We start from the raw sequence: 14122 nt of genomic DNA on the forward strand, positions 1-14122 counted from the left end.
TCAACAGGCTAGAAATTCGTTCAGATAGCTCCACGTTGTCTGGAAAATGAAGCTCGGCTGGATAAGGTAGCGCATAAGGTAGCGCACAACCTTAACGTGGCGAGCAGGTACAATGTGTCTGTTGTTTTTTCTGCGCCACAAAAGCTGGCTGGCCTATGCCCACGTATTTCTAAAACACAGAGTGCCTCCACCTGTGGAAAAATACACGCTTCGATGTATGTGGTTTGCGTAGTGGGTGTGGTGTACTTAACCCCGCTTAGTTGTGGCCGGGTTTACATCGGCCAAACTGGACTGTGTTTGAACGTGAGAATTAGGGAACATGAGCTTTCAATTCGAAATAATTCCGGAGCACATTTGCCTGCACATTGCCGTTCCTGTTCTTGTGAGGCGAGGTATTCAAGCGTTTCTGTCCTCGCCAAAAGCCCAGATGCTCTGGCCCGCGAAATAATGGAAGCGTTCTGGATAAAGAAAAAAGGTGACTTGTGTATAAGTGACACGTCAGTCGGCTTCGTTGCTTGATTAGATATGCCGGTTGAACATCCTCAGTTTATGTCTGTGGTCACGTGACTAGGTGAAGTAGTGTGCTCTGCACGTGCGTGTGCGGCTATATATTTCCTGCATTTCTCCTGCAAATAAATCAGTTGCGAGTTGACGCTCTTTCTCTGCGATTATTTCTTCCTGTGGTGCTTTAGGCGTCTAGAATTACCCGTCAGTGTTAATGATAAAATGATTACTTAGCAAATCGTCACGTAGGAATTCAGGGAGGCGCTGCCTTGGTTACATGGGATCACCTGCTTTGGCTGGCTACCAGAACCAATGCTTTCAACTTCTACTCTATCTCTCTCTGTTTGGTTTTCTTGTACAACAGTTTATCATATACACAGTTCACACAGCACAGAGTTCATTGAGTACAAATGTGTGCTACGCTGGCCTGTTGTTTCAAACATTTGTTTATTAGCAAAGCCTTTTTGCTTGAAGGCCTGAGGTGCTTAGTTTTCATTTTTAGACTGTTAGGATTATATAAGCATGCAAATTTTTAAACAGTAGTGAGAAAGCAGCAGATATTTTTGGCATGAAAGTGCGAAAAGTATGAATTAACTGAATGATGGAGTTTTAATTAAGAGGTTTTTAAGTACATTGAAAGAATAGAGAGCCAACCAAAAAATTGAGTTTTGTTTGAATTGACCAAAAGTATGAATTATCGAATAATGGTGAGCCTACCGTATGTGGCGAGATGGCGTGCAAGCTGGTATACGAAAGCTTGCAGTAAACACAAGCATCGCACTAGCGTAAATACACATCACAACTTAGAGAAACGCTTTATCAAATATGCCTTCAAGTCACCGACGGTAGCAGAAGCAAAAAAAAAAAAAAGTGAAGGATGGGGAGACAACAGGCAGCTGAGGCACCACCGAGGGGAAAAAAATCACAAGGTGTAAGGTGTCAGATAAAAACTTCAAAGCAACATTCTATATAAGGACAAAATTATAGTAGGTGTGTTGCTTATAAATGTACCATGCTTGTAATTAGCCAAACGTTTTTAAATTACTGCTTTACTGTTAAATTTGAGGTTCTCGCTTACTAATGTTTGAAGTTCGAAAAACAACACATCAACGAAAATGTGTTTATTTTTGGCAAGACATATTTCCATTCCTATTCCATTCCGGGGTCGAAAAAATGTGGAATGAATTCAGAGTCATTCCGATTCCAGAGTGGCATCTCCGCAACACTGCCACAGACCACCAGTTTTGATTTCCGCCATCTCCAGTGGAGAAGCTTTTCAGACACGGAATAGGTCCATTCCACCGCTGCCTTGTAGCTGTAATTCAAAGCCAAGCCACTGTACTCTCCCACGAGTTTTCATTACTGCAGCCTTTTAGCAGTTGTAGCAGTGCTAATTCAAAAAAGCTAGACAAGAAAGGAGGACCAGGTCGCAGCTGCAATCTTTTATTTCATAAATAACGGCTTAATAAAAAACGCTTTTTTTTATTCAATGAAGGGAGAAGAGCGAGAGGAGAGTGAAGGAGAAAGAGAGAGAGCGAAAGAGAAGTTTTGGGGCTTAAAATGATGCCTGTATACGTTGTGCCATGGGTGGTTGTAAATCATAAATGTATATAACATGGGTAGTCCCCTCATGGGGTGGAATGAGTCCCCCTGCAGACTTGCAGGACAATAGTGTAGGAAAGGAAGGCAGAGGGCGCCTTCTATCGGACCAGCCTGAGGCACTTCTTGAGATTGTCGATGGTCACCTGTTGCTGTTGGCGCTCCTCATCCAAACATTTCTTGCTCTGATACAGCTCCTGCAGCACACAACCATTGTCCATGATGTTAGACAGGAAGGGCCCTTGCACCAGGGTGACAAATGACATTTTACAATTTATGAGACTAAAACGTTGCTAAAGAGCGCGGTTGTAGAAGAGATGAAGTGTGCCAGCCATACCAATGTCGAAAACTGTCTATGGGGAGATGACAGAAGGGGAACTGGATGTCCCCAGCAGGAAATGCGTACTTTGACCGACCAGGCATGCACTGTACCTTTGCATGGGGTCAACCAACCATTCATACCTTTCTACGGGTTGTATTGTATTGAAGCCATAGATAGCACGAAGGTCGCTTCGCTAGCTGCAGTGCCTGCATTTCCTTACGGCAACGTTTTGTTCTCGCTACTGTTCTCATATGAAATGAGTGAGCTGCTAGCCTTACTTTGTATAACATTACAATCTGTTGCTATCTCATTCATTGCTTTGCCCTTACAGCCAAGCCGTGACTTTTTATATATTACAACTGCATTGCATTAAAAAATTAATAAACAGGGGTTGTGTCGAGCCGACATTTCGACAAGCAGACTTGTCGAAACGTTGGCTCGACAGAACCCCTGTTTACGGATTCTTCATCACAAGCTTCCATCTTCCCCTTTCTACCATTTTTTAGAACTGCAATGCATGCAAGGTGGCTGGACTGCATTACATACTTTACAGTCCAGATACAGAGAAACTCAGCCTTACTGTTTGTTGGTCTTTTTTGTGAATCAATGCGACGAAGAATGAAGTAGTGTCAAAACGTGGCATGCTGCATTTACTAGTGGCATGCTGCATTTATTATGTTACACTTTGAATTAGTTCATGGCAATAAGCCATTGGTATTTGGAAGCAGTGTGCTACTTGCACTGTCAACCGGAAAACTCTCAACTGGGCACAGCATGAGATGCTGTTGTAGGAGACTGGATGCCACTACGCTCTTTGCACTTTTGCACCTTGAGGAAGTGGCCTAGAAGGGTTCTGTGCTGTGCACTGACTCCTATATATGTCATCGCAGCAATCTGCACAATCTCGGCAAAACAGGCCCAAAGTTTTCACTATTGTAGCCTATTATGGACAGCTCTATTGAAAATCAGACGTGTTCTGCTGAAAGCATAGGCACACAAAACTAAGTGAGAATAATGGCTTGTTAGTGCATGCGCAAAAATGCACTGTGCTCAGATTAGATCTGTTGTAAGCAGGCGCGTAGCCAAAAATTTTATGGGGGGGTGGGTGGGCACCACCATGATTTTAGGGGGGTGCCCCCTTAAAATGGCCATTTTTCGCTCTCTATGCCATAACGAAAAAATGGGGGGGGGGGGGGGGGGCACGTGCCAAGTGTGCTGCGCCCAGGCTACACCCCTGGTTGTAAGAAGCATGAAATCTGCAACATTTTATTGTTTCTGGCAGTTGGCAGTAAATAATGTTGCAAAGCTATGCTTTCTAGCAATTTTTTGTTAACAACTTTTTATTGTCTTTTTGCGATGCCTCTGCACTTGTTGTTAAACCTGAAATTGTAACAAACTTCTTATGTAGCATGCTTAGCCACAACAAGCCACACTGAATAGGCAGGTGTGATTAAGACCCTGAAGGAATTTTCTAAAGAGAACAGAAAGAGAAATGGAGCCAGACTTACTGCCATTCGAATGCGCAACCGCTGGGCTTCCTCTTGCAGCTGCTGCTGCTCAGCCCGCAGCTGCCGTTCTCTATCAGTGAGTAGCACACGCTCCATGTGGCGCTCTGCATTAGGAACCACAACAATTATCATTAATCCTTACCATCACTGAATTCACAAAGAAAAATGTAAGAAAAAAAAGAGAGACCATTAAAGGTAAAGAGACACACACCACGGCCACACCCCTACAGAGAAATGTAATTATCGAGCATGATCTGTGCCCCATGCTGAAGCACGTGGTATAAATTTGAAGTTCCAAGCGCAAGCAAATGAATGAAAAAAGAACTGCTTATACTAATATAAAAATCAAACCAAACAAACAATCTGTACTAAAATTCAGTCAAATTTAATAGCAGCAATGCTAGCTTAATGTACAATTACAATCCTGGTAACTTGAGCTGATAAGGTTACAATAATTTCGGATAACAAATAAAATTCTAAGATGCGCAGTGCAGTTAATACATTATAGAAGTGCAAAGACATTGATAATTTTCTCTCGTCTTTTCAAAATGTCACCTAGAAGACAAAATTTAATGCTTGTAGCGACATATAGAATATTTCACACTTCAATTGACATTACTTTTCTTCATTATGTTCTATCAGCAAATTACCTCTAACCTATAGAAATTTCAATAGAAAACATGACAAATGTAATTGAATATCAATTACAGTCCTTTATAAAAAGAGAAAATATTCAATATTTAAACATACTTTAATAAATCTTAGATTGGTACATGCAGTTTCAAATAATGTGCTGCTTTGAAAAATGAGTTGTGAAAAAATGCTGTGCATGAATATTGCATTCATGTGATCCTATAACTTAGCCAAACAAGCTATCGTGTTCACTTCACTGTAAAGCAAACTTCTTTTCAATACAGAATTTTCTATGCTCAGTTAAGTAGTACTAGGGAAAAAAAAAGAAAGAAGAGAGGAAAGACGAAGAGAGAGAGAAGATGAACAAGAAGAAAAAAAATGTTACAATACATCTCATTCGAGTTGACACTTCTACTTACAGCTATTTTATGATTTCTGTGAGCAGCACATGTACATGAGACTGTTATCATATTTTAATGTTCCTCACAAGACAAAAAAATTTGCCTTTGTTTAGCCAATTTCGTAATGTGTATCAGTTAAGCCAGTAACAATTCGTTGGTTCCTTAGGCATGCTAAGGTAATTTTCACTGGAAATTCGGTTCCATTGTTACATCTTCAGCTACGTTTTCTTTCCCCCATTTTGAACTTTTTGCCAACAGCCTGACACAAGGGTTGCGCCTTAATAGGGGCTCTGAGAACATTCCTGTCAAGCAGTTAACAAAAAGTTTAAAATAGGGGAAAAAATGTGGCTGCTCAAAGTTCATGAAATACCGAGAAGGGGTGGTATATCGGATGCCACTAACCTGTGGAAGTATGTACACAGTACAGACTGGCCACTGCATCGATACAAGTCTAAAAGAGCATGCAAACTCACTAGGGAAAGAAATATTTTCACACTTGTCTGATCACTGTAAATATTGTCATTGTGATCCCATGTTTTACAATACAGATATTGTGTTCACACATAAACTAACACGTAAACTTACGGAAGCCTTTCAAATCAATAGGCGTACAAATATAAATGCATGAATCAACCTTCAGTGGCTCTATATTCACTGGAAAGCAATTTTGATGGCAAGTAAGCTTTGCAATTCTAAAGTTACAAAAGCATCTGGGTCCTGGCCAAGTAATAAATTGTGGCTGGCAAAACAGCTGGGCAGTACTAAACATGGGCACATGACCACAAAATTTGTGATGTGGACAAAGCAAACTGCATGGAAGACACAAGATGAACACAATACAGAGCTTGCACTGTGTGTATTAGTCCTCTACATTCAGTCTGGGTCGCGAGGTCTGGCTTACATTTTCCTAAACATGTTAACTTGCTTGCCATTTTAATGATTACAAAGGTTGCCTTGCATATACCTTAGTGCCATACCCGTTTCGTGGACACCTGACACAAAAGAAGAAGCTGATGGAAAATAAAAAAACAAACATGGTACATATTGCCACAAGGCAGTGGCAATATTGTCCGGATCGGGCAATATTGTCCGGATCGCGAATTTTGTCCGGATCGGGCTGTACCCCAGATATGTTCCATATCTGGGGTACAGTCCGATCCGGACTAAATTCGCGCATTGACTCAATTTCCCATGCCCTCTTCTCATAAGGATGTCCGGAGCTTCCTTGGTTTGTGCTCCTATTTTCGCCGCTTCATCCGAAATTTCGCCGATATTGCGCGGCCTCTCACCGAGCTTCTTAAAAAAGACGTCCCATTTACTTGGAATTCGCTTCAGAGTGCTGCGTTTTCGGCGCTCATTGCAGCCCTCACGACTACGCCAATATTAGCCCACTTCGATCAGACTGCCCCGACAGAAGTTCGCGTTATCAACAAAAACAATCAGCTGCGACTAGTGGACGGTAGGAATAGCCTAGAATAAGACATAAGTCACCGCTCCACGATACCACGCCTCCATCTTGGCGTTGTTGGATACCTTTTGATGGTGGACAGTTGCCGATGTTAGCGTGTTAGTGCAACTGTTCGATTCATTCACGAAAGCCATTCTGGCTGCTGTTTCAGCATGCTTTTCAACATGGTATCGCTATGTATTTTTAGCCGACACTTTTTGCATTTTGGGAATGAGGGTTCCTTTATTTTGCTAGCTCAGGTCAGCTATACTTTTTCCAATTTCACTACAACCAAATTTTTTCAACGCCCCGTCAGTTTCGTTGTAGCGAGGCTTGACTGTAACAGAGTTACGGCCATAACTCCTTTAGGAAGAATAAATTTACTGTGTTAGTGCATTGAGGTTGGCCGAGTGGCTATCTAGTGCTTGATAAAGTTCCACATGACACAGTTTATCGCTGATGTATAAGTGTTTCACATCCAATGAGCTTGAATCGACCGAAAATGACATCATCCAGGAAGCTAACAGAAGGCTAATTCTGTTTCTGAAAACACAACCTCCACTGCCGTAGCATGAGCAAAGCGACCTCGCTTTTGAAAACCCCAGTAATAGTATTCTTTAAACAAATACTAAAAGATATGTTGTCTTGGTGTAGGGGCTTGCAGTTCATTGTTTTTCATTTTGTGGACAACTATAAAGTCACCCTTCATGCCAAATTGTGGTTGCATTACGTTAAAGTAAAAACATGGTGCATGTTCTATTTTAGTGCTTGCCACAACCACAGCCACTGGATGAAAAAGCGCACGGCTACGGCCCACTGCGTGTTCCGAAACCGGTGTTGAGTGGGTCACTGTTGTGACAACCACCAGCTAATTTGCTGCGGCTTCTGCCCCGAGGGAGCTGCCGCCACCCGTTTCCCCGTCCCTCCTGTCCCCGCCCTGTCGTGCTGCACCGGCCACAACTGCAACTACTGCTGACACACACTCTCCCATAGAAAGCTGCTCTACGCGGCAGGTCGTACCATGCGCTTTTTCATCCAGCGGCCGTGCCATAATACATGAACATTCATTTCATCCCAAATATTTTTTTATAAAATTTACTATTTTTTTTTCCTGTCGGCTACACAACCTCTTCACATTCTTTTTTGCACACTTAATGATTGGAGCAGCAGGCATATGCTAGAAGAATACTTGTGCCAGAAGTACAAGCAGAAAAGATGCCTTTAAATATTTTGGGGTAATGGGCCCCATTTTACACAATCCAAGCAAGGCCCACATATTTGAGCATTCTAGAATGAGGACATAATTGCAAGCAATCTTACCCTGGCTGTAATGCGAGTAAGACTCCATTATGGCTTCCACACCAGGCCACTGAAAGGGAGCTGGCACAGAACCAGCACGGTCCTCCCTGCCTTCCTCTCCCAGCTCCATCAACACAGGCTCGTCAACTGGGATTGGTGCAGTCACTGAAGGTGCCCTCGTGTGGAATATTGAGTAACTTGGCCGATGACGCCGCTTCTCTATTTCCCCAGTCAAGGACGAACGAATGGTCAAATCGCCATGTATTAATTCGGCCAGAGAGGTAATTCAAGACATTCAAATTAATTCTAATACAGGTAAGTGTCAAAAATGGCTACTTGCAATGGGTGTCCCATGATTTTACGTCTTTAAAGTCTTTATTTTGTTGAACTGATGATCCAACTCAAGCTTTTGTCCTGCCTCACTTTTCTGGCATTTTCCCTCCTAATTTCCCCCATAAGTTTTTGTTTTTGAAGACCAACAAATGAATGAAACACTTAAAAGATATATGTTATAGCGGGCTGCCATGCAACATGACATTATAATAAAATAACATGTAGGTTTGTTTCATGCACATTGTCAGGATTTTGTGGCTAGGGAATTCAGCAGCTGAGGAATCAATGAAATATAAACCTCTCTATTGTGCTCTCTCGTGCCCAGAAAAGCTAGTAACACTTGCAGTACAATAACAGCAACGATGCAACGAGCACATACGTCAGTTGCTGAAAACATCATCTTTATGTTTTACACACTGACCATATGATATGATTACATTCACTGTATATTCCAGCATAAATTCTGCTGCTCGCGTATGTTTGAGATTGTACTCCACCATTTGCATCAGACAAGCAATCTATTTAGAACATTCGGTAACATTTGAGAAGACTTCAACAGTACCGATACAACCAGGCCAGCTGGCATTGAGGGATAGCACATATAACAGTTAGCTGGTGAAACCCAGTCACAGTGAAAAAATTAAACAGGTGCACATGTCAATACACTGTAGAAGCAATTTAAAAGACAAGAATGTGTGTAATACATCAAGAGTTGCCTCACATGAGCGTAAGAGAAAAACACAACATAAGGCAGACAATAATCCATAGAGACCACGAACGCAGCAGTTACATTAAGGCATGCTTTTAATTTACAGCTGATCCCGGGTATACAAAACTCAAAAGAAATCTTGAAATAGTTTTATATACAGAGAAATCAAAATACAAAAAATGCATGTTAAAGGCCTAAATGGAAGCTTTTGAGGCCCCAGAAATCCTTACAAGCACTAACATAATGATTTGCTCACAGTATAATCAAAAACAAGGGGCGAACTGCTAGCTACCGCACTTTATTTCACATGAAAGTAGTCCGTAAACTTGTCTTGCTTCTTGCCCACCATCATGTTCCAGTCACCCTCAATATCTTTTAAGCTTTTCAAATAAGTGAATTCAGCTGCTTTGGCCACAACAACGTTGATTGGTGCTCAAAACTGTTGCGAGCTTTGTAGCGCGGCCAAAGGTTGGTTTGCGGAAGCAGCGAAGGCGTTGACACACTCATAACCGCACGGCTACATTTCCGCAGCACCAGCAACAGCAGCCAAAATCTCAGCATCAACGCATTCAGAAACAGCTACGTCGTCATCTGTACCGATGAAATCGCTCACTGTCCGAGATGGTGCCCGGCAACGCTGATAAGTCACAGAATTCACAGAGGCACCGTACGCCGTTGTCAGTGGTCATAACGCACCCGAAGTCGTCACATGGTCCACAAGAAGACGTTTACGATGGTGTTTTATTTGATGTCGCTCGAAGCGCCAGTCATAACTTTTATCGCTACTTGAGGGTGAACGTTAAATTCACCTCCTGAATGTGGATTCATCAGGAACGAGGCGAGAAGTACACAAGACCACAAGCCGCAAAAGACACACCGAGTTGTTTGCGCAAGTTCCCACCATAGACATGTTGGCGATATCGATGTCACGTGTGTTACTGTAGCTGGCAGCCGCTGCTTTCAGTCTTTGATGCGAAAAGATAAAAAACCTTGGCCTCCGAGACACGCATTTTAAAACCGAAAACATTAAAGATGCGTTGCAAGGTTGCACATTTTGCACAAGAAATTCAAGGAGACTTCTCAACTGTTTAATATAGCCAATAATTCGATATATCCGAGTTTGATATATCCGGGATAGACTATTTAATATAAACATCCAATATATGCTATATTGTTCGGGATGTTTTCATGATAAATAAATTAGCCCAAACCTGCTGGGTCCGCTTGTTGCACATTTTAAGACAACATTTAAGAAGAGAGAGTAAGCGTTTCCATAATATTCTCTATGTTTATCTAAAAATGTCTTTTTGTGCTCTTAACTTACCAGAATGAATTACCAACCAGACCCACTACAAGTTCCTAGTTTTTATTTATTTTATTTTATTTATTTGATACTGTCAACCCTGTGCTTGGGGTCATTACAGGGAGGGTGTCACAAAGTACATAATGTTCGCACAAAAAAGAAAAATTCAAACACACATATAAATACGAGATGAATAACCAACAACAGAAAAATAAGAAACAAACAACAGCGACTGTACACATAAAAATCAATGAATAAATGCTCAGAACAAAATTTAGCAAGCATCACTATGAAGAAAACTGTCTAATGCATTTTAAAAATTCACCGATGTTGTTTGTGGCACAACCGCATTGGGTAAACACTATTCCACACATCTATTGTGTCTGGGAAAAAGGAGTGGCGGAAAGCATTCGAGCGTGTGAAATAAGGTTGAATTGCTCAACTATTATTAAGACGATCACATCGCCTTCCAGGGGGCTCAAGATATAAATCCTTATTTATTTTTGTTTGCCCGCTTATAACCTTAAAAAGAAATTTAAGGCGATGTTTGCACCTTTCAGCAACCATAAAAAAACCATGGCTATTACATCGATAAAAATAACCGTTGCCTTTTTCCATTCTTATTTCATTTTAACATTGCACATTTATAGAGTACTTTCTCACATGCTGTCATTATCCTTTATAAAGTGACCAACTTCTCCCTGCTTATCATTGTTATAAAATGAGGACTGAGCCATGTCACACAAAGAATATTTTCATCAGTTTTCATTGTTGCATACACACAGATGGAACCACCAACTGGCTATGTAGCAGCGACTAACAATTACAGCCTTTCACACAGTCCCTGTACTTTAGTAACATTATACATAACCTGAAAATTTTGTTTTTGTTCTTCTGTCTCATCAACAGACAGGTTGCTACCGTAGCATATGTTTGCATAATATATTGTTTTCGCCTCACTGCATTGTTTATGATGTAGTAACTGTTGTAACCACATTATTCACATTGCTATGGCTGTGTCAGTTGAGAAATAAGGAAAATAAATTTATTTTATTAACACTGGTGGCTTACCTACCATTCTGGAGCAGCGAGGAGGGACAGCATGCCAAAAAGAATGCTAAGAACCACACTGCTTTCATAAGTTTCTCAGCAGACTTCTTTATTTAGATTAAAAAAAAAACATCCACTTACTGAGCTGGTGCAGCTGTTCCTGTTCTTGCTGTTGCTGGCTGTGCTGCAGCACTGATTCATGAAACTCATGGGCAAAGTCCCGACTATATGGCTTGCCCTGGGCAGCTATGGGGCAGTGGAGACGAACAGAAATGAGCTTCCTCTTGGCAACTACTTCAAAACCCAAGCAAATGTTTCTCGTAAAAGTTAATGCTTTAAGTATACAAGCCATGTGTCAAATTATCGGAAGTTTTCTGCATAGAAACAACACACAGGGTGGGGCCGGGAGCAGGAAGTCAGTCCGAATAACCCGCATTTGAATCAACGAGTTTTTACTGTATAATGCTTTTTCAGTACACTAATTTTCACACAAAAATAGATTTCAGTACTGAGGCAGTAAAGAGTGAGATGCATTCTAGTCATTTGTCATTTCGTGTGAAGTGCAGAAGCAGCCAGGCATAAGCTTGGGGTTTAACATGTTTTTTTTATGTGCTAGATGTTTGACAGTCATCCCTGATTGTCATAAACTAGTACTTAAGGCATGAGTTTTTTTTATGAAGTGCTGCTTTGTGTGAAAACGGACTGCTGTTTGTCCAACTGGCAGTGGCGATGCACTTGTGCTGAGCCGTCATCATGATGAGGAGCTGGCCAACTAGCTGCCGTCGCTGCCATTTTCTATATAAAATCCAAATTGATAACATCATCCTGTGCATCGTATGTTGTACACACGAGTAAAAGCATACATGCACTGGAGTGTCTTTTGTTGAAAGAAGGAACATGAGCGAAACCTGGGGGAAGGGTGGGGGCTTCGTCGCTTGAGCAGCAACTGTGAACTTTGATCATAACGGCGCTGATGTGCACACTATCTCAGCAGACATCAGCTGACAGGCCGCTTACTTTGCATTGAAATGACAGGCAGCACGCAAACGGCTTTGCTCCCTGCGGTGGCTGTACTCCCTTAGACCAGCTTTTTTCAGAGTTAGGTGAGATCGCATCCAAAAGAGCTCACTTCATCCAAAAGAGCCCTACTTCATATAACATTACATTTTCATGCTATCACATTCATTGCTTTTCACCCTAGTGGCGAAACTGACTTTTTTTTGCGCCATCATTGTTACAAGGAGCGTGCCAGGTGATGATGACGATAGGAGCTCACATGGGTGCGCCACGTCGCAGATGACAGCAGCAAATTAAGGCATTGAAGACTGCTTGAGAGTAATTACAGTGCAATAATCCGTTCTGGATGGCACAGCGGTTTCCCCTCTGTATAGTTTGCACTAACTAGGATAAATAGTGGTGCACAAACAGGAGGAGGGTGAGGTCATAACCCTCCCACTTGTCCCTGCCCCACTGTCCTTATGAGAGATTCTAATACATACCTCCAAAGATTGTGTCGATGCCATTGTAGTTCAAGAGTTCAGGTTGAATTTTGCTGACTAATTCTAGAAACTGTCATCATTTTATTTGCTGCAAGGTATCTTTAGATAAAGTAGGGAAATAGCATAATATGCAAGACGTTTATTTCTCCACACTTTCCCCCGCAGCCAACAAAATTAGGATTAGGTCCGAATTTCAACCCACCTCCCCCGAAAAAATCTTGGGTGAACTACTGGGCTAGACATAGCACTAGGCATCTACTGGGTAGACACAGCATAGGCTGAACCACTATTAGCTTAAACAGTCAGCAAATGCACACAAGACACATTATGGGGACTACGTAATAATTCGTTGCAACTACATCTTGACCATTACTGAAGCGAAGCTAACATGTACTTGAAAAAGTTTTACTGAAAGCAGATGGCAGGTTAGCAGACACTACGTCTTGTGACAGCGGCCTCTTCCGATTGATTGATGGTATGTGCCATATCTCTTCATTAGAGCGAAAATCGATTTTGGAACCTGTGACAGCTCCAGACTTGCACACAAGAGCGCTGGTTAGAGGCTGCAACATAATTAACGAGGCAGTGGTGGTTGTTTTAAGTAGTGCTTTTTAGGACTTTTAAATCACAGGTGAAAATCCGAAAAAATGAATGCTAATGTGTTTCAGCCCCGACTTCAGACATTCTGAAACATTGCGTCTATGGGGCATGTGGCAGTGCTGCAAAGCCATATGAATTAACAATCACATCTGAGAAATCAGTAGTTGACTGTATGCACAAACGCAGAATGGATTTGGATTGCACACAAGAGCGCTGGTTAGAGGCTGCAACATAATTAACGAGGCAGTGGTGGTTGTTTTAACTAGTGCTATTTAGGACTTTTAAATCACAGGTGAAAATCCGAAAAATTGAATGCTAATGTGTTTCAGCCCCGACTTCAGACATTCTGAAACATTGCGTCTATGGGGCATGTGGCAGTGCTGCAAAGCCATATGAATTAACAATCACATCTGAGAAATCAGTAGTTGACTGTATGCACAAACGCAGAATGGATTTGGATTGCACACAAGAGCGCTGGTTAGAGGCTGCAACATAATTAACGAGGCAGTGGTGGTTGTTTTAACTAGTGCTATTTAGGACTTTTAAATCACAGGTGAAAATCCGAAAAATTGAATGCTAATGTGTTTCAGCCCCGACTTCAGACATTCTGAAACATTGCGTCTATGGGGCATGTGGCAGTGCTGCAAAGCCATATGAATTAACAATCACATCTGAAAAATCAGTAGTTGACTGTATGCACAAACGCAGAATGGATTCCAAACTCTGATGACGAATCTGTTACCTTGTATAGAAAGCGGCTTGTGGCCAGGTGAACCTTCAGAAGTTGCACAGACACCATTCTGGTGTGACTCCATGCTAGCAGCCAGCTGTCGCTTCAGTGCACGCCTTTGCAGGTACCCCGCTGATGTGATGGCTGGCAAAAGAGGATCAAAATTAACATCATAAGTCAAAAGC

General features: G+C 41.8%; 1 protein-coding gene across 2 annotated transcripts in view; it reads right to left on the bottom strand.

The window, feature by feature from the left end:
• Nucleotides 1-1931: 1931 nt before the first annotated feature.
• LOC119176594 (uncharacterized) overlaps nucleotides 1932-14122 on the bottom strand; it is a 184220-nt gene continuing 172029 nt past the window's right edge. For both annotated transcript variants that reach the window (XM_037427952.2, XM_037427950.2), the window contains exons 14-18: nucleotides 13950-14081; nucleotides 11250-11354; nucleotides 7735-7932; nucleotides 3934-4037; nucleotides 1932-2300 (exon numbers count right to left, since the gene is read on the bottom strand). In XM_037427952.2, coding sequence (XP_037283849.1) covers nucleotides 2205-2300; nucleotides 3934-4037; nucleotides 7735-7932; nucleotides 11250-11354; nucleotides 13950-14081 — 635 coding nt within the window. In that variant the 3' untranslated portion in view covers nucleotides 1932-2204. The remainder of the gene's footprint in view (nucleotides 2301-3933; nucleotides 4038-7734; nucleotides 7933-11249; nucleotides 11355-13949; nucleotides 14082-14122) is intronic.

This window comes from Rhipicephalus microplus, chromosome X (assembly GCF_043290135.1).
Source record: "Rhipicephalus microplus isolate Deutch F79 chromosome X, USDA_Rmic, whole genome shotgun sequence".
In the NCBI taxonomy this organism is placed as follows: Eukaryota; Metazoa; Arthropoda; class Arachnida; order Ixodida; family Ixodidae; genus Rhipicephalus; species Rhipicephalus microplus.